Genomic DNA, 25236 nt, shown 5'->3' with positions numbered 1-25236 from the left:
CAGGTTACCCTGGCCTGGATCCTATACAGAAGTAGCGTATTCTAATTTAGCACGTATTAGAGTTTTATAAGGTAGGTGTTTCAGGTTAGAAGATGAGCTAGCGAAGTTACGGCGCAAGTAGCCCAGCACACGGTGAGCGTTGTTAATAACGTATTCGGCGTGAATTCACCATGACAGGTGTTTGTAGTTGCATGGACGCCGAAGTACTTGTAAGAGTTAACTGTTTATAATACAATGCTGTTTAAGTGGTAAGTGGCATGTTGGCGAAAAGCACGAGACACACGTACTTTACATTTGTTAATATTTAGTTACATTAACCACGGGTTGCACCAGTTAGATATTGCGCCAATGTCGAGTTGCAACCTGTTAACGACAGTTTTATTGGTTATTTCACGAAAAATAACACAGTAATCAGCGAACAACTGTAAGTTACAAGACAGTGTAGCAGGAAGGTCGTTAATATAAATGAGAAAAAGTAGAAAGCCCAGAACTGAACCTTGGGGTACTCCAGAACGTACATCGCTGAGAGAAGAATTAAACCCATTAACTGTAACAGAGTGTGGTTTGTCAGAAAGAGCTTAATTCACGTGAGGAGGTTGTGATCTTGATTTATTTGATTTCATTTGTACAAAAGAAGTCTGCGGCGAACCTTGTCAAACGCTTTAGAGAAATCTAACCACATACAGTCGGCAAAAGAAGAACGATCCAAAATTTGATGTAGCTCGTGAGTGAATGAAGCCAGTTGTGTTTCACATGAGAAAGTTTTGCGAAAGCCGGTGCTGAGCGCGGGTGAAAAATGAATTATACTGGAGAAATTTAACAAGGTTAGAAAAAGTTATATTTTCAAGTAGTTTGCAACACGTACTAGTCAACGAAATGGGACGGTAGTAAATTGGTGAATTTTTGTTACTTGACTTGCGTAGGGTAACCACCTTCCCGATCGTCCATTCTTTAGGTAGTGTGGACGCATCTAGAGACTGCTGACAAAGCTTTGTAAGAATAAGCGAACTAGCAGCATTAGTACTTTTTAAGAATTTTATGTTGAGTCATTGACGGGAGAAGAGCTAATATCGAGAGAATTAATTAGCTTTAGAACACCGGACGCTTCAGCAATAATTGGAGGGATTTGTATATAGTCATATTCACGTGTGGCAGGCAGAACACTTTTACATTTGGTGGAAAGGTTTTTGACAAAAGTATCGTTTAAGAGAGTAGCACATTGCTCGTGAGGAAGACGGGAGCCCGAAGAGTCGTCCAAGGTGATGTGGTCACTAGATGGGGGATTGATAGTTCTCCAAAATCTTTTAACGTTATTTGTTGGCATTGATGGAAGAGTGGTAGACAAAAATTTATGCTTAGCAACCTTTAATGCAGTTGTGTAAGTATCAACTGCTAATTTGTAAGTAGCCCACCTCGATTCGGTGGGTGAGCTTTTAGCCAAGCGAAAGAAACGTTTCTTTCGGTTGGCAAGCCGCTTGTATGGGGACCATACCAGGGCTCTTGTGGATTTAGAACAATTTTGCGAGTCGGTTTATGCGTGTTGGTTAGTTCGTTTATTTTAGCAACGAACAAGTTCTATTTAGTTTGGACTGAATGGTCGTCAAAATTAGGGAGGAAGTCGTCTAGAAATGAATTCTCTGTTAATTGCCTCAAAGTCGGCCATTTTGTAATCGCTTATAATCTTCCGTTGTTTAGTGGCTTTGGGACTAGTTGAGTTGATAGCGAAATGAAGAAGACAATGATCTTTTGTGCCAAGTAAATGTGGGATTGAAGATATTAGGTCAGGATGAGTGGTTAGAATTAAGTCATGTGTATTTGCTACATTGGCAGAGGGTCGCGTAGGATCGGTAACGAGTTGTGAAAGCGAAAAAACAGAACATGTCTCTAAAAACTCCTTAGCTCGTTGGGAAAAATGCGACAGCGAAGGTTGGTCATTGTTCCACGTAATGTTTGGAAAATTGAAGTCGCCGAGGACTACTATGGGTGATGAAGGAAAGCGATTGCGCACATGGTAAATGGTGTCACGGAATTCATTGGCAAATAAAGATGACGTAGGGGGGGGAGCGGTAGAACACACCTATTAATATGGTTTGCTGGCCAAGTGTTATGGAAGCCCAGACAGTTTCCGGGGCCCCGATAATGCTGATGGGAGATGAAGGTATGTCTTTTGATGCTGCCAAGAGCCTCCTCTGTGCGCAGTGCGATCGCAACGGTATAAAATGTAGTTCTGTGCGCACTGAAAAAGTTCAGCGTCAGTGACATGAGGTGGCAGCCATGTCTCGGTTAAGGCAACGATTTGGTAAACGTTGGTAAACAGGACTGATGTCGGAGGACGTGATGCCGGTATGTAGCCATTACCCCTCGTGTTTTCCTACGATGATACACGTGTCGTATGAGGTGAATGATTGTGAGCGTTGACTGTGTTGTCGCGATGTGTCACGAAATATTTGAACAGAGGCAGTGGTAGCGTTAAAAAAATAGCACTTTCCATTCAGATACAGCTTGGCGTGACGAAGCTTGAAAGGTTCACAAGAGAAAGCCTGGCTTTTACCAAAATCGAAGAGCTTCTTTCTAGCTATGCGTGTAGCAGGCGATAAGTCTTCGCTTATAGTCACGCATTTTTGTTTAAACAGGTTCCGCATCGAAAGAAGCCTTTCTTTGGTTTTATAACTACTGAACTTTATAATTATTGGCCGACATTTATTTGGTGCAAAACGACCAATTCGATGTGCTCCCTCGATGAGATTGGAAGAAAATGATTCGAGGATCGAGGTAAAATTTGCAACTATTTTCTGTTCACGCTCATGCCAAGTTTCCTTGGCGTCCGGTAGACCATAAATGATTAAATTGCCACGACGTGACGGGTCTTCATGTTGATTCACTCGAGGTTGTAAGAGTTCATTTCTAGTGGTGAGCTCTTCTAGTGATTTTTGCATTGTTACGAGTTGTTCGTTGTAACCGAACACGCACAGATTAATATTCGAATATTTCGTATGAAAACACAGGCATAAAATAGACAGTTAGGAAAACAGTGAGGGATCAGGCTAGCAACAGCCACTGGGCATGGCACAACGTCTGCGTACATCTAAAGAGGAAGATACAGAAAAGTTCATCCGTTGATCACCATACTCGTGCTTTAAAGTGTGATATGAATGGCCGTGGTACATTTTCTCAATAGTTGTGCGGCAATATACTATAGCGAAGGTATGTGAATACTCCCTCATATATCGGCGCGCATTTGTTATGACTTTTGAATCTCATATACTCATTGGGTTGTACAGTGATGGAACTCGAGCCAATAAATTTGGCAAGAATGTAAATTTAAATACGCTGTTCTGTTGTCTTTTGGGATTTCCCTGTGCTAGTAATGCCCGCTTATTCGAATATTCCAGCTCACAGACAATAATTATGCTATCTGCCACCGACAATTTATTAAAAATTCCGTAAAACTCAAAAGTGATCGCCTGCAGAACACCCGGCCTCTGGGGTACTTGAAGAAGGCAACAATGACTGTAAATTCAAAGTAACAACAATTGAAACCCTTATGCGTGTCAAGAGTTGACTGTGTACGCAGAGTTACGCCTCAGGTTTACACGGTCGCCCGTCTCGTATACGCTACAAGTGCGAGCAGAAAGCTCCAGCCGCGCAACAACAAATCTCATACAGCCTGCACGGTGTAGCTCGGGCGCTTCCTGACGGGAGAAGAGGATAAAGCGGTCGAACTCATCGCGCGCTCGTGCGAACGCGGCAGTAGGTGCGCGCTGTGCTTCTTCGCTGCTCGCTCTCTGCATCTGCGGACTGACGTTCGAAGCCTCTCGGCGATTAGCGCGGGTACTTCTCGAGAGCACCTTTCGAGTCGGCGAAAGAGTTCCGCCTCGGCCGCCGCCCTCCCTCGGAGCACCTCGACGGCCGGCGAGCATGTCCGCGCCGAAGAAGCCGGGCAGCCGGCGTGCGGGGCGACGCGAGCCGCGAGACTCCGCGCCGCCGGCCGACTCCGGCGAGACTTCGGCGACGCCTGCCGCGCACGGCGCCGCTGGAGGCTCGGCGCCTGGGCGTCGTCGTCGGGCGTCGAGTGCCGTCGCGGCTACCAGGACGGCGCTGGCCGCCGCTGCATGCCGGGACGACGGCGTGGCCGCCGAAGGAGCCTCGCCACGACGGGCCGACCGGTCGACGTTCGGTGAGTGGTCGGGCAGCCTTAACAGCAGTGAAACTTTTACTCACACTACATACAAGTCCCCCAAGAACGTGAAACTAAAGGCACGTCCGACGTCTGCCTCCAACTTTCCTTCCACTTAGGTTCGACGGAACTGGCAGTGTTTCATGGAAGTACGTCCGACGTTTCTTGTTGGCTTTGACATGATTCTGTAGTATAGTGTCTCCCTCCCCATGTTAACTGCTTAATCATGTTGTGGTCTAGTTTGGCTAGATGGCGCATCTCTTTCGGTCACCTGTTTGGCTTCGACTAATGAGGTGGTGACATCTGGCAGGGAAGTGCTCGTGCATGAAACGGCCAGTTGTCGGTCCAGTCCTTCGCGCGGTTTTTGCTCAAGAGCGGTCGTCTCTCCGCCTCCCTCGCTCGTGTCGGCGTTGCCGGCGCTCGCCGCGCGCTCTCCGGACGCCGGCCCCCCGCCGCTGCCGACACCGCAGATTCACGTTATTGCACGTCGACCGTAAGCACGCTGAACAGCTAAGCGCACGTTTCCCTCGCGTCAGAGCTCATACTGCGTGCGTTGCGATGCAGCGGGCCTGTTTCGTCGCACCTTCCGCAGGTCGGCGTGCTCGTCATTGCCGTAACAACTGGCGCATCTGCTCACATAGCATTTATGGGGGATTTCACAGCAAGAAAAAGGCGTACTATTCTGTGCACTTCGACGCGATACTATGACAACGTGTGCTTATCGCAAATCGAGCAGTGTGCTACAATCACGCGTCGTTAGCGATCCACTGATCGGTGGAAATCCGTTCGTTGCAGCATTTCACAATTACGCACATCTCCAAGTCGGAACTTCAATAAATGAACAGGATCGTTGACCAACGAAAGCACACAAGCGCAACTCTTCACTATTGAAGAGTTGAAGAGCTCCGCCGATCTCCGGTGTTGAAGAGCTCCGCCGATCGCTCTTCAACAGTTCTCGTTCGCGAGAAGGCGTGATGAACCGTTGTCCCAGCGCTTGCTTTGTCGCTCAAGGCACTTCCTTCTTGACGCTTCTTTGGGTAATTTTAGCGCTAGGCAGACGACTAATAAACACTTAAAAATTGACATCGCGAGTTACGGCGTCGTATAGCACGTCGTGGTTCTGCATAAAGGAATTTTCGGCGACGTTAGACACACTTCTGCTTTGATGCTGTTTTGCGTGCTTCGCGTAGTAGTGAACGCTGTGTAGATGGGGTTCTGCGTAAACACGATCGAGAATATACGTACTGCAGCTGACTTGATTGCAATCAGTGCCAATGCGGCTGAGAGCTCGCTTTTGCACTGAACATGCAGTAGCTGTTTGTGTTCAATAAGCCATAGAATAAAGGTTACAGTAAAACGTACGTAAAACGCACAATAATTGGTTTTTATAAACGCCCAAATTAATAAAAATCAAGCGGCTGAAAGCTGCACAGTTTGCAGTGACTTATTAACATTACAAGCACCGAAACTCTGGTAAGTCGGCCGTTTTGTGTACCTTGCGGTAAAATCTCCGTTTGCTACGTCGGGTGCCTGGCTTGGATGCCAATTCATTAAATTTGGTTCTTTCGTTTCGTTTTTGTCGGCGGCAGTTTGCCCGACGTGGCGAAAGCCTTTTCTCCACTTACATCTGACAGGGCAAGACGACAGGAAGCAGTGACCACCGGGTGACACGTTTAAGTTTTTATGCGAAGCATATTACTAGAGCTCAACCCAGCTCCTCAGGCGCGGCGGTGTCGCCTTCAATACCACGTGACACCGTGACGTCACGACAGAGGAGAAGCGGGGCTCCAACTCGCGCCGTCGCTCGCGGAGTCGCCCCCCGCATCGGACGCGGTGAGCGTCGAGCAACGCAGCGTTCGGCGCGACAACGAAATGTGCGCCTGAGCAAGCGCCGCACGCCTGAGCCGACGTCGACGACACCGGCTTTTCTGCGACACGAGCTCCTTAACGCTGTCGCGTTAAAATAAAGGCTAGTATGCTTCGCATCCTCGGCTTAACCTTAGCTAAGCCACAGCCATTTTTTGCGCCATTTTTACATGCGCTACAAAGCACATGCGAAAACAGCGCAATAAACGTACTTATACGTATCATCCAGTGGTGCATTGGGTATCGATGTCGAGTGGTCGTGAGAAGGCGTTGCTTGATGTGCCCTGTCATTAGCACGTCTAATTGGCCAGAATGTTTTCGCTACGTCAGAGACGCGGCTAAATAAGAACAGAAAGAGAACAGGAAACAAACAAAAAGAAGCTTACGATGGGAAATGAAACCCTGGACCTGGCGTCAGGCAAAGGCGTTACCTCAACGCAACTTCATTCCTTTTATTGTTGTTTTTCACTACATTACATCAATGGCACCGCTGAAAGTGGCTGATTTGCTTTTACAGTTGCATATTAACCACGGTTTCAAAATTGTTAGGACCTTTGCCGTATTACTTTTGTTGATTACTGTGCCTATTCTTGTGCGCCTTACGTAAGTATATTCCGCTCTAACCTCCTGTCCGCATTTATTGCCGCTTCCAGACGCCTCGTTCGTTAGGATAGCGGGCCCTCGGCCGCGCTCTAGCATGGATTGCCGTCGAAATGCGCTACGTCACGCACTCCTCCCACTTGTTTGTGCAGGTTCTTAGCTCGCACGTGGGATGACGGGAAAGTATGCGTGTATGAGTAACAGCTCTATTTACTTTAACCACTGTGTGCTGAACCTAGTGTGAGGTTTCGAAGAATGCCATTGCGGAAGAGCTTTCTCCTTGTGGATCCGCCACTCTGTGTTAACATTAAGGCGACACGCCCGATTGTTCAGGCGTACCTCCGACGTAGCTTTAGACACTTGGGGAAGTAAAAGCTGAGATCCTCAAGCCGAAAGAGCAACATTTCAAGACATCCGCGTCTATCCGAGGAATGGCGAGTCCTATATAGAGCGTCGTGAAAAATTTGAGGAAAACGAAATTAATTCGCCCTAGCTTGCAGCTGCTTCAATTTATTGTGCCCAAGTCTAATTTATTGGTAATTAGAGAAACGTGAAATGCCTAATTGCAAATTGTAACTTATGGTCCGCGTATGCACTCCTTTTAATATAATGCTGCAAGAATCACGCAACTGCGCTATCGTGCCAGCGGATTTTTTAAAATCTTGTATATTCGAAGAAAAAAAGAATGAAATTACATCGGTGTGAGGGCTCAATTGGTAGGCCACTGAGCGTGCTGGATCTGCGTGGTTATTGAAAGGTGTTGTGCCTATGTCACGGTTTCTTTAATTAACAAAATACTTACTGGTGCACTCGGTGGCATTCGATATCTGAGGTCAAAATTATGGGTTGACGTTCTTTCGTCGCGATTACAGGTTGTCCTGCCTAGTTCCGCGCAGTTATGGCAAATAAAGGAACGACAAACGTTTGATCGAACAAGCACGAACAAGCAACGTGTAATTTCGGGAATCGAGCGCAGGACTTGGTCGACTCAGCGAAGCACGTCCCGCCACGTTCGTGTGCGGTCATAAAAACGAGCATTAACCAGCTTCAGCGAGACTTGCTGGGTTCGCTGCCGGGGAGATGTGGTCGAGCTCCGGCTTCCCGAAGCCGGAGACCACGGCAGGGAAGTCGGCATCGGGCGAGGTGCTACGGCGGAGAGCAGTCGCCACATCTTGTATGTCCAGTGTCTTTCTCGGTGCCGCGTGCAGCTGCGATGTCCTGTTGCCGGGTGACGACGGCGTGCTTACGATCGAGTGCGAGCGCGAGCTGGAACGGCAGTGGCAATTCTGGCGAGGCCACGCGCTCAAGCAAACACAATAGTGTCGGTGGCGACAGCAAACGCTGTGTGTGAGGTTCCACTGGCGACTCCCTGCGGCCTTATTAGAACCGGAAAATTGGCGAGGAGCTTGCCAAACCGGCTGTAGCAACAAGCGGGCAATGGCGGTGTAGGTCGTCATGCCGACAAGCTGGTGCAAACGGACGTCAGCTCCAAAGTTGTACAAGGGTGGCATACATGTGCACCAAAATTATGTCGTGGGCGACGTCGGCTCTGCTGAAAGGTATGGACTCCGTGATTGAGCGTCTGCGAGCGCTCACCGTACGTTGCGGGGCGGGTGGGCAACCGTGCTTTTAAACTAAGGAACGGCAAAGCATAGACCTCGTTATTCTCTGTATCGGTCAAGAAGTGGTATCTCGTGATTCGGCTGGCGATGTACATCAGGTGGCTGTTGAGATGACCCGAGCTAGTTATGTGGCTGCCCAGGACCGTGTGCGCTCGAATAACGCATCTGATTATATCTGTAAACGCGCCCATGTTTCACGCTCGCAGTCGTCCTTTGGAGGAGCTTGTGCAATAATTTCAGCCAAAATTTTTGTAATATTTCGGTTTTATTGCCGTGTGGGTCTTCATTCATCACTGTGCAGTATTTAAAATGCAAAAGATCTGCCACCCATTCCCGTACAGTATGTTTGCACTTGTTTCGCTCTGTGCTTATACGAATGTATGCTGCTGTTCCTGTAGTTTCTTTTCGTGACTGTTCGGGCGAAGTATAATGCAGTCGTTACAATAGTATGAATATGATGTACGCTGCTGCCACGCGCAGGAGGGCAGCCACCCCGTAACCTGCTGTACGCAGCAGCTTTTATGTGGCTGTTTCTTCTTTATCGCTGAAGGAAAATACACTGACTTACTGTTATGCGTCGTCTCGAAAAGCACGATATCAGGAGACAAATTCGCGGCGCACTGTCGACCTCGCTGATGCGGAGTGTCTTGCGCTCATTTGAAGCGGAACGAGACAGAAATTGCGAGCGAAGGCATCGTCAACGAGGCGCAATAGTATAGCTGACTGCTGAACATTGCGTGCTCCCCAACGAGGGCACCCACCTCTGTGGCTTAGTGGGTATGGCGGCACCTTAGTTGGTACGGTGTGTCGACCGGACTGCCAAGTCAGGCCTCAGCCATCCCGGGACGTGTTGTGTGTGCGTAGTGGAGCACTCTGTCATCTTGGAGGGGTGTGAAGGTACACACTAAACATTTTAACACCCTTAAGGGTGTAAATCAGTTTGTCGCCAGACGAACACCCTAAGGGTGCTGTTGTCTACACCCTACAGTTGGGGTGCCACTATAGCACCCTAAAGGAAGGGTGTCCAGCAAAATAAATTTAGGGTGTAAGGCTGCTCATCCAAATTAACACCCATCTGTGTGGGTGTTGGAAGGGTGTAGACCCTTTTATTTCTAGCGTGTATGGAAGGCAGATTCGGCAGTACACGCCTTCAATTACTACTATGTACAGCGATCCACGCGCAACTACTGCGTGTGCCAGAAGGTTCAAGTTCGGCTACAAAACGCACTGTCGAACAGCCGGCCTTGAAGCTTCGATGGGCATACACAACACCTATACGTGTGGATCACATTACATATTAGTAATTCATGGTGTATATTGGAAAACCTGTCTTCGCTGCACAAATACAACCTAGCAAACTTGGACACTTTTGAGCATGTATATCAACACCAAGGTTATCACGATTTCCATATCCCAATAACATGCAACACAGACTGGTAAGATATATGCTGCATTTTCAAAAAAACGCAAATATATTTATTGCATGCTGCAATACAGAGTACAACATATACATAAATCACATGAAATATAAACATGCACAATCACCAAACACATCGGTAAGTACAAGAACATGTACATTCCCCACAAAGGTACAGGCGCCCAAATCTTTAACTGGTGTGCGGGAGCGGCGACTTTTCCAGGCGTCAGCGCCGTATGACGCGGCGAGGCTGGAAACAGCCTAGTAGACGATGGGCCCAGCTGAGCGTGCTTTGTCCGCAAGCGCTTAGCCTCAGACTGTTTCCAGCCTCGCCCCGTCAAACGGCGCTGACGCACGGAAAAGTCGTCGCTCCCGCACAACAGTTAAAGATTTGGGCGCCTGTACCTAAAATATATGATCAAATCTGTTATTAGAGAAGAAACTATGTATAGCGGCACTGAAAGAGCCTGGGTTGATTCGCAGTGTTTTGGGTCACATAAAGGAATAAATTTTTAGTATTAGGCTCCAGTGAACGAAAATTCAAGTTTTGATGCCTTAAAAAAAGGCATATTGCAAAGGTGAATTAGGGAAGCAATTGAAATGCAGAGCAAACGCACAAGAAAGACACCTGTTATTTTGTACACTAATGTAATCGCAAAGCATTATGAAAAGTTTGGAAAGTCAATGTAAAGCATAACTGGCCAACATTTTTCAGACTGAAACAATACTTTCCAAGCATAGACATGCTTTAAGTGAGGTTTATGCCAGGAGCCTTATTGCTAATTTTCTATTTCCAACAAGATTACTTGAGCACAAAAAATACGTAGAATTTTTTAGTGCCTACATAGTTTGTCCTCTTTTGTGAAACGAGAGTTCTCTGGGCTAAAGGTGCTGTGTAGCGGTTTTTCTAACTACAATACCAGTTTCTATAAATTTTTGTTTTGTAACTCTAAGGCACTGGTACATATACAATATGCAGTTTGAAAATAGGTTCTTTTCTTACTATAAATCAAAAGAGTGCATATTCCACATCTACTAGTGCCTGGGTGCAAAGTGCAGCAGGAGGCCTGATAAAAACAAACCACTGTTGATTAAACGATTTTGCTGAGCACAAAATGTGGACAGTGTTTTAAAATACATAGTAAATTTCTAAATTATTTGCACTTAGATGCAGTAATTCAAGATTAAGGCATGCTATAGCATGTGAGCATGCAAATTAGCAAATATGGTTTAATAAATTAGCCATACTCTGGTTACTAAAAGAACACAGGCATAGGCAGTCATGCAAAAGATCAAGTTAAATATCACACTGTTAACATTTGCCAGCAAATGGTCATATCAAACATTATAATTATACTGAACAAGGGTAGTTCCTTGGGATAGTTTGCAATTAATGAGATAAAATTACGTACAGCTTGAATGACAAGAACTGCGAGAGATGACAGACTGCGCTGACTTCAAACAATATTTAATTACGTTGCCACATCGAGTATATTTGCACAAAAGCGGGCATGCGCAGAATATGAGTCACAAGGGGTGTCTAACAGCAAGTGACTGTACTAAGAACATCGTCCTTTGAAAAAAATAAACATTAGAATTTCTATCTGTTGAGATGCAAGACTTCACTAGGGGTCAGCACGATAGAGGGGTCACTAACGCACACACTAACCAGTTTTCTAGTGAAATCTGCTTCTATAGTTTCCTGGATGACCTGTCTCACTAAAGCTTCCATACCGTCAAAGAGGGGCATGCAGCCGCAGTCCCAGCAATGGATGCCGAAGTGGCCTTGAACAGTGTTATGGACGTTGTTATCGTGCTCTCCTAAATGATTGTTTAGGCGCCTGCCTGTCTGTCCAACAAAGTCAAATGAGATATTGTGAAGCTTTGCCTCCTTAACAGCCTCAATAAATCTTGCTCACAAGAGATGCAACATAGCGTTGCTGCACAGGCTGATTGCCTTTCTTGGGTTGGCTACCCTTTGGCCTTAATTTCAGCCATAGCGGAACAGCTTCTGAAGTGCACAAAACATGATGAGCACGCTCGGTCAAGGAACCAGCCGGTTGAAAGACACAGGTTTGCAGTGCTACCGTATGTTCATGATGTCTCCCATAGGCTAAAAAAGATTAGGGGACCTGCAGAAATCACAGTCCTTTTCTCAGCCCCGGAAAAGCTGGCAAGGCTCTGTAAGTGTGTAAACGTGCCTAAATCACGTCAGAGTTGCTCTGCCGAGCACAGAAAACGTTTTGCGATGTGTGCAATGAATGTGGTTTCCCAAATTCCCATTTTGAGGCAGTAAATATATTGGACAGATAGGCATGCGCCTAAATGATCGTTTAAGAGAGCACTATATCAACGTCAATAACACTGTTCAAGGCCACTTGGGCATTCATTGCCGGGATTGTGGTTGCATGCCCCTCTTTGAAGATACGGAAGTTCTAGCGAGACACAGCTCACCCGGTAAATTATTGAAGCTGATTTCACCAGAAAACTGGGTAGTGTGTGCGTTAGTGCCCCCTCTATCACGCTGACCCCTAGTGAAATTTTGTATCTAAACAGATAGAAATTGTGATGTTTTTTTTTTAAAGTGACCATGTTCTTTTTACAATGACTTGCTGTTAGAACACCCCTTGTGTCTGGCTTTCATTTTCTGCGCATGACCCCTCTGTGTATACACATACGATGTGGCAACGCAATAAAATATTGTTGAAAGTCAGTGGAGTGTGTCTCTCGCAGTCCTTGTCCTTCACGCTGTACGTCATTTTTTATACTGAATAGCCAATATTGATTCAAGATTAGAAAAATATAGTACACATCTGAGCTGCAAAAATGCAAGTGATGCAGCAAATGGCCTTTAGCTTTCCAAAAGAAAAAGAAATGTTCACGGTTAACCACGAGGTGCAGGGACTCCATTCTCTGAGCATCTTGACCAATAAATGCAGCGCATGGCATTGCTGGAATCTTGCAGCCTGCATTAGCAAAATAAGAAGAGAATCATGAGAATTCAGTCCGTGCAATTACACATGTACTTTGCGGAAAATTTGATAAAGCCACAAGCTCCTCAAAGTAACAAACTTAATGTGACTGGGCAGAATGCACCGCTCAGGCAACTGGGCAAGACAAGTGAAAGGTAGGAGAAGTTTCTATTTTGCAAATTAAGGAATTGCATGTTACTGTGAATGCTAAACCACTGTGTCATTGTGAACACAAGGCACATACAGCAGCAAAAACATAAATTTACAGTAGCCTTTTCACCATAGAAAATAAGAGTGAATAAAGTTTAAAGACTACCAATGACATCTCTCAACAACAGACATTTGTCCAAGAGTGTGTATGTTACCTTAATACAAAATTGACATTATGAAATCTGCAATATATCTGCATTACACTTTATAAGTACTGCAGGTGAGAAGCTTACGGGATATTGCACATTAAGAGTGAAATGCACAAGGCATTAAAAAATGACTGTTTTTACACAACATTATTACACAAGGAGACAAAGAGAACTGTTTTACAGAGAGTGCACACAAAATGAAAATGAGGGAATCCCCACTGGCATTCTTATTTGCCCTGCAATACATGCATCCAGCCCAACAATATCCAACTCTCCAATGCGGTTTATTAGACACTTTCTGAATCCTAAAATTTATCGTGTATTTCTTATTTACTAATTTAGTAAGAATGGGCATTTTGGCATACTTTCCTCGAAAACTTAGCATGTGTTGTCAACTATTTTTCTTAGAGCACGCCCCCTTCTTTCAATGGGTTAGCTTGGCAATGCACTGACAAGTAGTATTCCCTTATTTAAGCTTATGATCCTTCCTCATGCTCCCACTTCATGCTCTAAACTGTGATGCCACTCCGATGCAGCTTATGTTAATCTGTGACTATTTACATGGTCCTTCTTTCTGTAGCCTCTCAACTAGAGCCTGAAATTTCCTGTCTCCTAGAACAATCGTCTTTCTTGCCCAAAACATATTGCACGGTTACCCCTCATAGGGGGGAGGGTACTGTATATGAGTTTTCACATATTCAATGAACCTCAGAGACAACCATTTCTCATCCTGTGTTGCTACTATCCGCATGAGTCACAATGGTTGTAAATTGGCTACCTGCCCTCTCTCGCTTAAAAGTACATTTTGCATGTGAAAAATAACCACAAGCATCACATTTCATTGAATGAGTGCTCCTGTGCATGTTTTTTTTTCCGTCTGTAATGGCTAAGTTCAACATGGTCAAGTTGTTTGAAAACTGTCTAGCCTCAACCAATACTTTGTGTAGTTTCAAAATTATGATACATTCATTTTTCAAAACTTGTCCCAAATTAAGCATGAGACATTTTCATGATGCAAATGAGGTAAGGTTGTGCTCAGAGACTATGATAGGCCTGCTATATCCTGCAAAACTATGTGAAATGAAATATGCTTGCAATTTTCGTGAGCAGCTAGCTCAGTATAATTAGGCACATTACCTGCGGAAACGTTTTTTTAACGCTCCCGAGAGGTCCTGGTTTCTTGTAATTTCTTCAAATCCCGTGCAGTCTAGATTGCAATCCGGTGCATTTTGATTTTGATATTGTATTCAAAATAAAAACAGCTGAAATTTTAAGGTTTTGATAATTGTATGGGAATAAATTAAAGGTAGAAGAGTGTAATGCAATGAGCAAATAACAAGCTCATTGCAGAGAGTAAACAAATATTCCTTTCCTGCAAATAAATTGGTAGCAGGAAGGTCATACGAAATTAGCAGTTAATGCACAATAAAGAATATGATGCTACAATGCCCCGGCATTCTGTGAATATTCTTGCACAAAGAAAATCCTCATTATGAAAGACCATCAAGAAAATGCAAATGTATACTTTGGATCAGCAGTCATACCTGCAGTATGCACTGTACCATCGGCAATATTTACAACCACCGACAACTGCACATCATATCAAGCTTAGGCGGCCAAGGAGCCCGAGTTTTAAATTATAACTTGACTTATTATATTACACTACACAACTATATCTACTTACAATGTTGTCTTCTCAACCGCTTTCAAGAAGACGTTAACCATCTGTCTGAAGGCGAAAGCAAGTGGCTTGCTCTTGATGGTGGGCGCCAAGGCTGGGCATTGTGAAATCGCTGCTACCATCTGCATGACCTGCGAGAAACAACGCTCTAAGTACAAGATAAACAAATGCTATTAGAGCAAAAGACAAGATCATTGGCAATGAGCCTCGTTTTGGTTTGCACGAGAAAAGCCAAGAATATGGACTTTGTGCTGCTTACTGAAGCAAGCCTCCTTCCAGATGTTGCAGTCATGCATTAAGATTGTCACACAGCTGCATGCTTGTATGCTGCTGTCGCCAGTACGCCAGTATGCTTTGAAGTTTATTATTTCAAGTTAAATTGATTATTGTGTTTTCTTCCAATTCTTGGCAAACAGACCAGCAATGAAATAGCTCACACACATACTCCCTTTTGAGGAGAGAATTCACACACATGCACGCATGCATGGGCGCACACACACACGCGCACACACACACACACGCACACATGCTTCTACCACATGAGCAGCTTCCTGTGCTTGACACACATACATTTTTTTTATCCTGTGTCACTCCTACTGCTAAGGCATAAAAAATCCTTTGTGTTACCAACCCCAAACTCCTCAACCTACACCTCCAGCTTAAACACTTTCTCGAGAGCCAGGGCAAGCCTTCTAGCTTCCCCAGTGCTCCAAACTGTAGTTACGAATTTCAATAGGGCTATAGGCGACAGCTCTTGAAGGGCATGCAAATTACCCGGAGACCTAAAGCTTACATATGATACCTCTAAAGCACAACACTTCAAATTTTCAATATTCATTAAAGCTCCTGAAGACAATTGCTATATACGTAGAACGTCTCGAATAACCTGCCGCTAACAATTTCAGCGGTTGTCTGCATCAAAAGAAATGTGGGCTAATGGGAAATCCACGTCTTTAAGATCGGAATTATTGTAATGGCGAAACACACTACCAGATTTCCTAATAATTTATTTATGCTCTGTATGTAACGTTCCTTTCACAATAAAAAACAAGGATATCGATTCATTAGGGCATGGGAGGAAAAAGGACGAAGCGTATACTTGGCGCCTTCCCACTGGTCCTCCCGAGAAACGGCGCCTCATACAGCAGTTGTCCAGGGTGGCTTGAAACCAAACTCGGCTTTCAGGCGGGAACACTCGCTGCACCAAATCGGAAGAGTTTTATTGCGAGCAAAACTCTACCGGCCTCATGCAATACATACGCACGCACACAAAACGCATCCACACGCACACACAAGTATACGCACTCTCAAAGCGCAGACACAAAAGCGCGCACGCGCACATTGATGAACACAAACAAGCACACATACATGCATGCAGGCAGACACGCTAACACGTGCACGCACACACATCGACCCACAGACAACACACTCACAAAACACGTACGCACTAGACACGCGCAAACACGCCGGCCCATACAAACCGGCATGTACTGAACGCACGCGCGCGCACACACACACACACACACACACACACACACACACACACACACACACAAAGCGAGCTGAGCTGAGCGCACACACGCACGCACGCACGCACACACAAAGCGAGCTGAGCTGAGCGCACACACAAATCAAGCCGAGCGCGAGCACGCGCACACGCACAGACAAAGCGAGCCGATAAAATGCTGAAGGCGTCCGGCAAGCAGCAACAGCAGCACGCGACCGCATCAGTGAGAACCAATACCGCGCCGGTTCCTTCGAAAGGTGGCTAAGCCAGTCCTTTTCTACGCGACGCAAAAGTGGTCGACCACATTTAACTGAAGCGCGAACGACCGCATTACAAGCAGCCGCGCTGAACGCACAAGAGAATCACATCAATGAACATTCAAGCGCTGAGAAACAAAGCGTAACTATGCAGGCGCACCACGCCCGATGTAAATTTGACAAACATTAGTCACACGGGACGGGATCGAGGTAGTTAACTTGCCCTAGTAGGAGTGCAGCTGCTCTTGCTCTTACATTAGCGAATTATGAATTATGCTACGAGATCACAGTGAGATAATTCTAAAGCGAACAAAACAAATACCAAATAAACGGGCACTTGCCTGAAAGTTTCCATCATGCCAGTACTATCGACCGGCACGTTGCAACTTCTCGTTTCAGCCTTCGTGGATCCATCTTCCAGTGCGTACGAACGCTTTGCTTTGAAGTGCGGCACGAGTAATACACAAAGCATGGGCCACATCTTTCTCTACCCCGCGCGCAAAACTAATCACACGTTTAAAATTACTTCGCACAGCGCGCGACGCGAACGCACGCGAAAACGAGCATGATGGCGCAGCTTCCGCCTTCCCGTCCTGCCACGCGCCGAAGTGATGGTACAGCGTCGGCCGTCACTTCCGGTCGCTTTTCATTGGGCATGGGGCGGCCGCGCAAATTGAACGTTTATTCTGACAGGTTTGCTTGCTCGCATGGCCGCCTGTTTGCTGCTGCTTCGTTGTGGTCTCTAACTAGAGCGGTGAGGCGGGTAGTTGCTACTACGTTTTGTGCCGGGCATTTTATTTTGGGGTGGGGGGCGCAGTCTGTGCTGCATCACTGAGGGTACAGTACACAAATCGGGACCGTGAGCGAGACGATCGGCGCTCTTCTGCTGGTGCAATTAGATTATTCGCTGCGTCCGAACGAAGCAACTTTGCGAGGTCACAGCGTAGTTTCAGCGATATCATGGCTCGATAAAGACGCTCACATCTTGGTCGTGTGACAGCGACGCGTAAACATTCATGAGGAGACTGAAGACTGCGTTTGCAAGTGCGTATGCTCTGGATAAGAAATTACAGCGTTGACGACACCAGCCCTTAATATATAGGCTCAGCCTTACAAGCTGTATTTGAGGGTGCACTTAGAAAGCAGATCAGTAGCTTAGTAAACCTCTGAATGAATTAGGCAAGGTACGTGGAAATTCGGGTTTGAGAACTTCCAACGTGATCTCGCCTCTATAAGTCTTCTTTATGGATTCACCATGCAAATTGTACGTTGATGCCATTGTACAGCAAAGGCTCGTCCAACAGCACGTCCCTGTTTGTTCAGCAATGTATCCAAACAGCTTCTTCCATTTCACCACTTTTTGTTGGGCTATTAAGGGCACCGAAATATTAGTGCAGAATTGCGCAAGTTGCTCTCGTGTTTTCGCTCTGCTACTGCAGTTTTTCTAGAAGTGTTTAATTGCATGTTAATATTCCTGTGAGCACGAAAAATAATGATAATGGAAGTGTAAGTGAAAGGGCGTTGTTTTTCTGGATGATACATTTTTGGAGTGGCCGTCATGCCAGTAACATCACAATCCTTGAAGAAATATCGACAGTCACTTAGGAATGGGAAAACTTAATCGCTTCACGCATCTACACTTGCAATTGTCACGTGACCATGATACGTTAGTTCATACATTGTCACGTGTTCTTCACAATTCTACCTTAATCTCCCGTAATCCACCGTGCTATAGTTTGTACGAACCTTAATGCAATTTATTCCACCCTTATTCACATTATTTCACATTATTTACCCATAATTGCTCATACTTAACGTTGTTGTATTTACTACCTTCTGTATCACTACTGACGTCATAAAAGACGGTGATGACTTCACATTTTATTTATTTATTATATACATTCAAGGCCTAGTAGGCACAACAGAAAGAAGTGGTGAAAATATGCAATAATTGCAATGCAGCGCAAAAATAGAAAATCAAACCATACGATAATTTGAACGGCGACCTTGAATTAGTGGTGTCACAAATTGAGACTGTGGAGGCGGGAAGGCGGTTGCGTTCAGTGGCTGTTCTTGGCAAAAAGGAAGAATGGCACATCAATTTTGTGTTGATGGTCGATGCGAGACGAGAACTTGGTGTGGTGAAAAGATTTTCTTTACGAGAAGGGTTAAATTAGCATATTCTATGAAAAAGACAGAGACGAATGTATTTGCGACGTAACCAAAGATCAGGTTCACCTAGTGTTCTTTTCATGGACGTGACGCTTGAATGAAGTGAATAATTTGAGAGAATAAAGCGGGCGGCGCGGTTCTGAATGCTTTCAAGGGAAATGACAAGATTGGCATGAGCAGGGTCCCGTATGGATTGTTGTTGCGGAGAACGCCACCTTTCCTACCTGAAAGGCCATGAAACGCTTTCGCATTAAAAATGCAATACATACACACATTGCTTAATGCGTGGACGTGTACACGTTACTCAGATTTATGCATCAATACGTTCAACACCCTTCAGGCGTCGATTTAACACCCTTCTTTGAGCAAAGTCACACCTTATGTGTGGTATCCACCCTTGTGATAGGGTGCTTTGGCCGAAAAGGGTGCTAGAAGGGTGTGGGCATGGGTGTAAATGCCGAAAGCACCCCTATTCACACCCATAAGGGCGTAAAAATGTTTAGTGTGTAATGACTGGCGTGGTCACCTTCGCTGGAAGCGCTTGCAGTGTCCGTCTTTATTGGCTATTGGTGTGTTGCCGTTTTCGCACTGTGGTCGTATTAGACTCTTTACAGCTAAGCGAGGGATTATGGTCGGCTACACCACGGTGTCGACCAAGCGGCCTCCCATACGGCGTGAAAATTTCGTCGCTGTCGCGGTAGAGTATACGTTGCGCCACAACGCATACCAAGCGCAAGAACCACGAGCCTCACTCTGGGAGACATCGTCACAATTGCCTAACGCGATGGTCAGCAGCCCGCCTACACCCAGTGGTATATACCTCCGTTCTTCGCATCACGAGGCCATCACGGCGGTGATAATATGCGGGTTTAAGGATATTCGTATCCTTACCGGCATTGGTATGAATAGAGAATAAGATTGCGACGGATCCAGCGCAGTTGTTAAAAATCTACGTAAAACAAACAAAATAGTGCGCATTGAAGTCAAATCTTCGCTCTTCTTGCTTCTGGTGCTGTGGTGGCGTTTAATATTACGCGTCTTTTTAAGAAATCGCACCCCTTTAAACACGTACAGCAACAGTACGGGAACTTAGACAAATTAGTGGTTTATCATTGTTAATTTGGCCAGCTCGTGCGTACATATTCTTGAAAATTACTCAAGTACTCTCTTCGATGAAAGCCAATGCTTGTGTTGTGAACATACCTTATTTCTGTGTCCTTGTCTCTCGTAGCGATGTTGGTTTTCAAGCATGCATATGGCGATTGGCGATTGGCGATTCTCTTTGCACACACATAATAATTTCATATTGTCGCGTTTATAACAAGATATGTTGTTGAAAATGATCAATTTGCAAAGTCGCAAAGCCGTTTGAAATCAAAAGGACGGAGTTTAAGTGAATTCATGTACTGCCTTTAATTTCCGAGCTGAACCGCCACACAAGCAGCTCCCGTGGAGAGCGCGGGTGATTCTTATGGGAGGCGCCATGTTGCTCTTCGGTGGCGATCAGGAATGAATCTCGCGTTTCTGCTGGTGGGTCTTGTGGGTGATCGCGTAAGAATTCCACGACGAATATGCGCGTGAGCAAAACTTGCAACTGCTGAGAAACGTTTTATTAGGGTACTCTTACGCTCTTACCGTGCCATTTTCGAGTGTGTTGAGCGCCACGAAGCGTCCAATAAGCGTGCGATCTTGAGCTGCTGTGATGTCGACTCGTGGTTTTCGTCACCGCTGGTCTCCAGCTGCGAGTCGCCGCCGACGCGCCGCTGCCGACGCTCCAGCCCGACCTGTGCCGGCAACCAGGAGGCTGCTGGCCGACCCGCCTCCAGCCGCCGAGCCAAGGACCGCAGGCACAGCGGTAAGCCATAGGAGGAGGATGCGCCTGCATGCGTAAACATAAGCAGTGAATACGTTACGCAGGTGTTTTCGAAAGACTCGGCGATTATTATTACTACAAGAAAAAAAATGAACATCAAAGTTAATTTCTTTTAAATTTCGTGCTTAAATCCCAGAGCCGCTACGACAGTGAGACGTAAAAGTTTTCTTAAAGCACTTTCGCCTATACGCCTTTGCGGCGTACTGAAATTCTCTAAACTTGCTCACTTTGGCGACAACGCAATACACCGAGTGCATCCTTGGTCACAAGAAAATCAGCTAGGCCCAAACAGGCGCTGTCGATTTGCCTGACATCACGGCGAGCCAACGTGAACTCGAACGCGTCTTCCGTTTCGGCGTCTTTTCTGGCTCACCGAACGTCCTTTCGCCGGGGGAGCGGCTCCTTCTTTTTCCGGTATTGAGCAAGGGCTAAACTTTCATTTCTCTTTCGTGACCCTTCACTAAAGCGGAAACTTTGCCTCAGGAGCCCCTGGAATGGCGTCTTTTCTAACAATAACCGAACCGCTAGTATAGCTTCCTTAAAAGCTAACCTGTCCCTTCCTTCTCTAACATATCACCTGAAAGTTTCATGACTATGTTTACATTTCATAAGCTATGACATCATAGCACCCTTCATGATGCACTGATTACTCGCCAATAATACGCGTCGCATGGCATCCATCGTCAGTACAAAGTCGGAATTCAATCATGCAACACTAAGCATTTTTTGTCTTTTGTTCGACGTACATCCCTTGATTGGAACCACCTTCATTCGGAAATAGTGGCCATCTCTAACAGGAAACATTTTGGCGAAGCCTTCTTTAATATTGCATAACTAGGAGCAATATTTTTGTGTAACTACGACACTCACTGTAGTCTGTTTATATTTTTCAAGTTTTGCACGACTACTCCCCTCTGTTATGCCATATGGCCTTGAAGGCACGTGAATAAATAAACAAATGAATTCGTTCACTAATTAAACACATATAGGAACAGATAAATCGTATTACTCGCCTTCCACTGTAGCGAAGTAGACGACGTTTGTTTCATTTAGACCAAGAAGTTAAAATCTCCTGCGGCAAGTGGATATCTTATGGTTTTGAAAACATTAATAAAAATACCAAAGCTAAAAAAGGACTGGTGCTGAAGCTTACGATCCAATTTTTCACAAACAAGGTGTTCCTACGGAGGCACCAAAAGCAGACGAAATTGACGTATTATGCACCGCTTTGAAGAAGACCGCTACAATGCGAGCATGATTTTCCTAAAGGCCTCGTAAACAATGCAACAATTTCACTTAAAATGGAAAGTTGATGTCACAGTTATCCACTTATATCATTTAACAACTTAAGTGTACAGAACAACAAAACATGGTTTTGGTGCAACCTTATGGATTTGTAAACTTCGTGCTTCAATTTTATTTAGTGTGCCAACTTTCAGGTATTTCCGCTAAGAAATTTAAGTCAGAAATCTTAAGTTTACTGACAATCAGTAGAACTTCGCGTTCTCTATATAACGTAACAAAAATCACACAAATTTGTTCTGCTATTGTCTAATCAGAGCTTGTCTGCCTTTCATGCTTATTTGTGTAAGGTTTTGTGGAGTTCAACCCGAGATAAATTAAGCGTACTCATAAGCTGGAGTGAGTTAAAAAAGACTAGGTGGCGTCCTTGCGTTTTCGCGCTCGCTAATGTTCTCGACATTTGCGTGGTGGAAGGTTTCACACGAAGCATTGACATTTCAGCATATGCAGCAATTACGAAACGTTAAAGCGTTACATCCTAAAGTAATGGCATACAATAGGTATTTTAATGCTTTTCGCATTAAAATACCTATTGTGCGCGATCACAGACCAACGTTCTATCCACAATTTCCACAATATCGAAAGTAGCGCAGTCTAAAACAAAAAATGGCGGTCCTTATATCACGATGATTGTCGACGGTAACGCGCTTAGCATTGAATCAATATAGCGACACAACGTATTGCCACCATCGAAACTAGTTCCACATTTATGCCTGAGGCGTGTTCTCTAGCGGGATTCCTCTTTCACGCTTCCCTAAGAAAACTCGGCGCCACTTAGCGGAGCCGCCGCGAAGCCTCCGAAATGCGTGGCATGCCGGTGCATGCTAACGCTGAGAAACGCGCATGTGCGGCAACCGGGCTCCCCTCGCGTGCTTCTTTCTAGACAAGCTGCGCCATCTAGAGGCACTGCCGAGAAGTCGGCGCGTGGCCTCCGAGACGAGAAGCGTGGCGTGCCGGTGCCTGCGAACGCTGAGAATTGCTTCCTCGCTTGCCGCACTCTCAGTGGCACATACTCAGTGACCCAAGTTGGCCAGAGGTTCATTGAAGAGCGACACACACCCGGTGTATTCATCGCGCAACTCGCTGAAGCTTCGACGTGAAAGACGTTCGCTGAAGAGCGGCACATACCGACTGCATTTCTAGCGCAGCCTGCTAATGCATCGGGTTGCTGTCCCTGAGGAACGCCTGTGATGTGGGCTCGATTCCGCTCAGCATCAGATAAACTGAAGGGATCTTTTTCGTCGTTGTAGATCGGCACATTTCCAGTGGTACACACCCAGTTACCCAAGTTGGTGTGGAAGACGTTGAGCGAAGAGCGGCGCACACCTGCGGGCACCTACCCAGTGACCCAAGTTGGCATCAAAGAGGTTCATTGGAGACAAGGCACAGACCGAGCGGCCCATACCCAGCGATCCAAGTCGGCATCAAGGAGTTTCTACGAACAGCGGTACCTAGCCACTCTCGCATCTACAGTGAGGCATGTCAGTGTGAAAGAGGTTCGTTGAACAGCGACACGAATGTACACAATGCCCCGTACTCCCGTGACCCAGGTTGGTCTGATGGTTGGCTCCGAAACCTGTTCCCCGAGCACAGTAGCTCGATGCGCTACCCATTCGATCACGGACTACCCAGCGGCCCACGAAGGCAGCAAAACGGTTACATACATACATACATACATACATACATACATACATACATACATACATACATACATACATACATACATACATACATACATACATACATACGGGAAACCTAAGGCAGGGGAGCCTCGAACGTGGGAAGTTCACGTGGGGATGTATCATTGATTGGGTGTGTGCCACTGGGTATTTGCCCCTGGATCTTCCGGATATGCGCCACTCCTCAAGGAACCTATTTGAGTCCAACCTGGCTGACTTGTGGTAATGGGTATGCGCGGCCCACGGTGGCATCGCCAGTAGACGCAGCCTGTCCATGGGGAAGCGCGAGAGAGAAGCCAGGCTCTTGTACAACGCTCGTACATGACGCGTTCGGACTTTTTGCATACCTAAGTAGTCATCGTAGATGAGTGCGGCCCAATATTTTTTTATCTGTATTTATGTACTGTGGCCCAAATATTTATATCTATATTTAGTGATATTTATTATTTATTTGTTAACTAAATTTTCCTTCTTAAAAGGCAGCAGCTAATGAAACGTCTAATGTGACACCGTTTGAAACTTTATAGTTGGTTCCTCACTTAGTGTTGTCGTTCGCAGAGCTTATGCGAGCTGAATTGTCTAAGAGTATCAAGAAGTACACTGAGAAATGAAGCAGTGCAAACCATGAAGACTCTCATGTATCTGCATCTGTGCGCCCTAAACGTAATGCTATCGAACTTACAAGCTTGCTTGAATTTTTCTGAATGCCCTGTGGGGTCATTGTGTAAGGACCTGGAGCCATGTCAGAAAAAAAAATGGCTGTGTTTCTGTAGCGTTTTTTTATACACACTGGCGGCACCGTTCTGGCCTATATATATGCGTCCTGTAACCCTATCCAGTCGTGAAAAATGCCATGGGTCAAAGTGTTTGCTGTCAGCAAACACTTTGGCGGAACTGCGGTCGTAGGCGATGGTTCGATTTGTGCGTCTAGAGACCAAGTTCAGTATAAGTCTAGAGCCCAGTAATTAGCAATCTGACAAAATGGCCTCGAGATCTTTACCCCGAACGAGACTGAGATGTTCTAATTACCAAACGCACAGAAACTGTCTCCCTCGAGGTGGACACCTCAGCCGTGCGGGGTAGGGGGGAAGAGAGGACGTCGAGGGAACTGCCACGCAGGTGTAAAAGCAACTCGCCTAGGAATGATAACACGCTGAGAACATTTCCAACATACGATAGGTATGCGTGCAAGCATTGTAGACATCGTGACGTAGATAAAGATTAGGAAAAATTCTATTTACCAAATATATACAGAGAAGTCACAGCCAAGATGGCAGAATAACCACAAACGACGAACGAGCTCTTTCGATCGTCCTCTCCATTATCCTGCTCAGCACCTTCCTCAGAATGCGGCAATGGCACTGTAATGACGTGGGATGCACGAGGACGCGGAGCAGCGCCACCAACAAATATACTTTATTAGCCGTCAAAGAAAACCAACAACACCTTCTTTGTCTCCACTGTTAACCTAAACACTAGCGCTACTTCAAGCTCGTCCTCACTGGCACATACCTGCGGCAATATAGTTGTGCCATTTACTCCCCCTTTATGAAAAAATCATCGTCCCGATGCTAGAGGTTTGGAAAACAGCGATAATAAAACTGCGCAATCTTGCCTACCTTCATAGTACGGCTTCATGCGAAACATGTGAATGACCTCAGGTAAACGCGGTCGCTGCTTTGAACAGGGAGAGCCATCTCGAACGACTTCGTAGTTGACGTCACTGATGCGTCGGGGAACTGTGCAGGGCCC

The 25236-nt window shown here is 45.8% G+C and overlaps 1 protein-coding gene and 1 long non-coding RNA gene across 3 annotated transcripts in view; one reads left to right on the top strand and one right to left on the bottom strand.

The window, feature by feature from the left end:
• The first annotated feature begins 3779 nt into the window (after positions 1 to 3779).
• The window catches only part of LOC135907283 (mucin-2-like), a 74883-nt gene continuing 53426 nt past the window's right edge, over positions 3780 to 25236 (top strand). The window contains exons 1-2 of the mRNA XM_065438971.2: positions 3780 to 4177; positions 20370 to 20485. Of these exons, the coding sequence (XP_065295043.1) occupies positions 3919 to 4177; positions 20370 to 20485 (375 nt within the window). The 5' untranslated portion in view covers positions 3780 to 3918. The remainder of the gene's footprint in view (positions 4178 to 20369; positions 20486 to 25236) is intronic.
• Positions 12273 to 17015, bottom strand: LOC135907301 (uncharacterized). 2 transcript variants are annotated; one of them, XR_011507239.1, is made up of 3 exons: positions 16800 to 17015; positions 14698 to 14825; positions 12273 to 12648 (listed from the first exon to the last, which is right to left on the bottom strand). It is a non-coding gene; the product is annotated as an uncharacterized lncRNA (long non-coding RNA). The 2 variants fall into 2 exon arrangements; XR_010565960.2 differs by having other exon boundaries at positions 15794 to 17014.

The sequence above is a fragment of the Dermacentor albipictus genome, chromosome 7 (assembly GCF_038994185.2).
Source record: "Dermacentor albipictus isolate Rhodes 1998 colony chromosome 7, USDA_Dalb.pri_finalv2, whole genome shotgun sequence".
NCBI lineage: Eukaryota > Metazoa > Arthropoda > Arachnida > Ixodida > Ixodidae > Dermacentor > Dermacentor albipictus.
The sequence above is the reverse complement of the archived record's forward strand: the minus strand, read 5'-3'. Positions and strand labels throughout refer to the sequence as shown.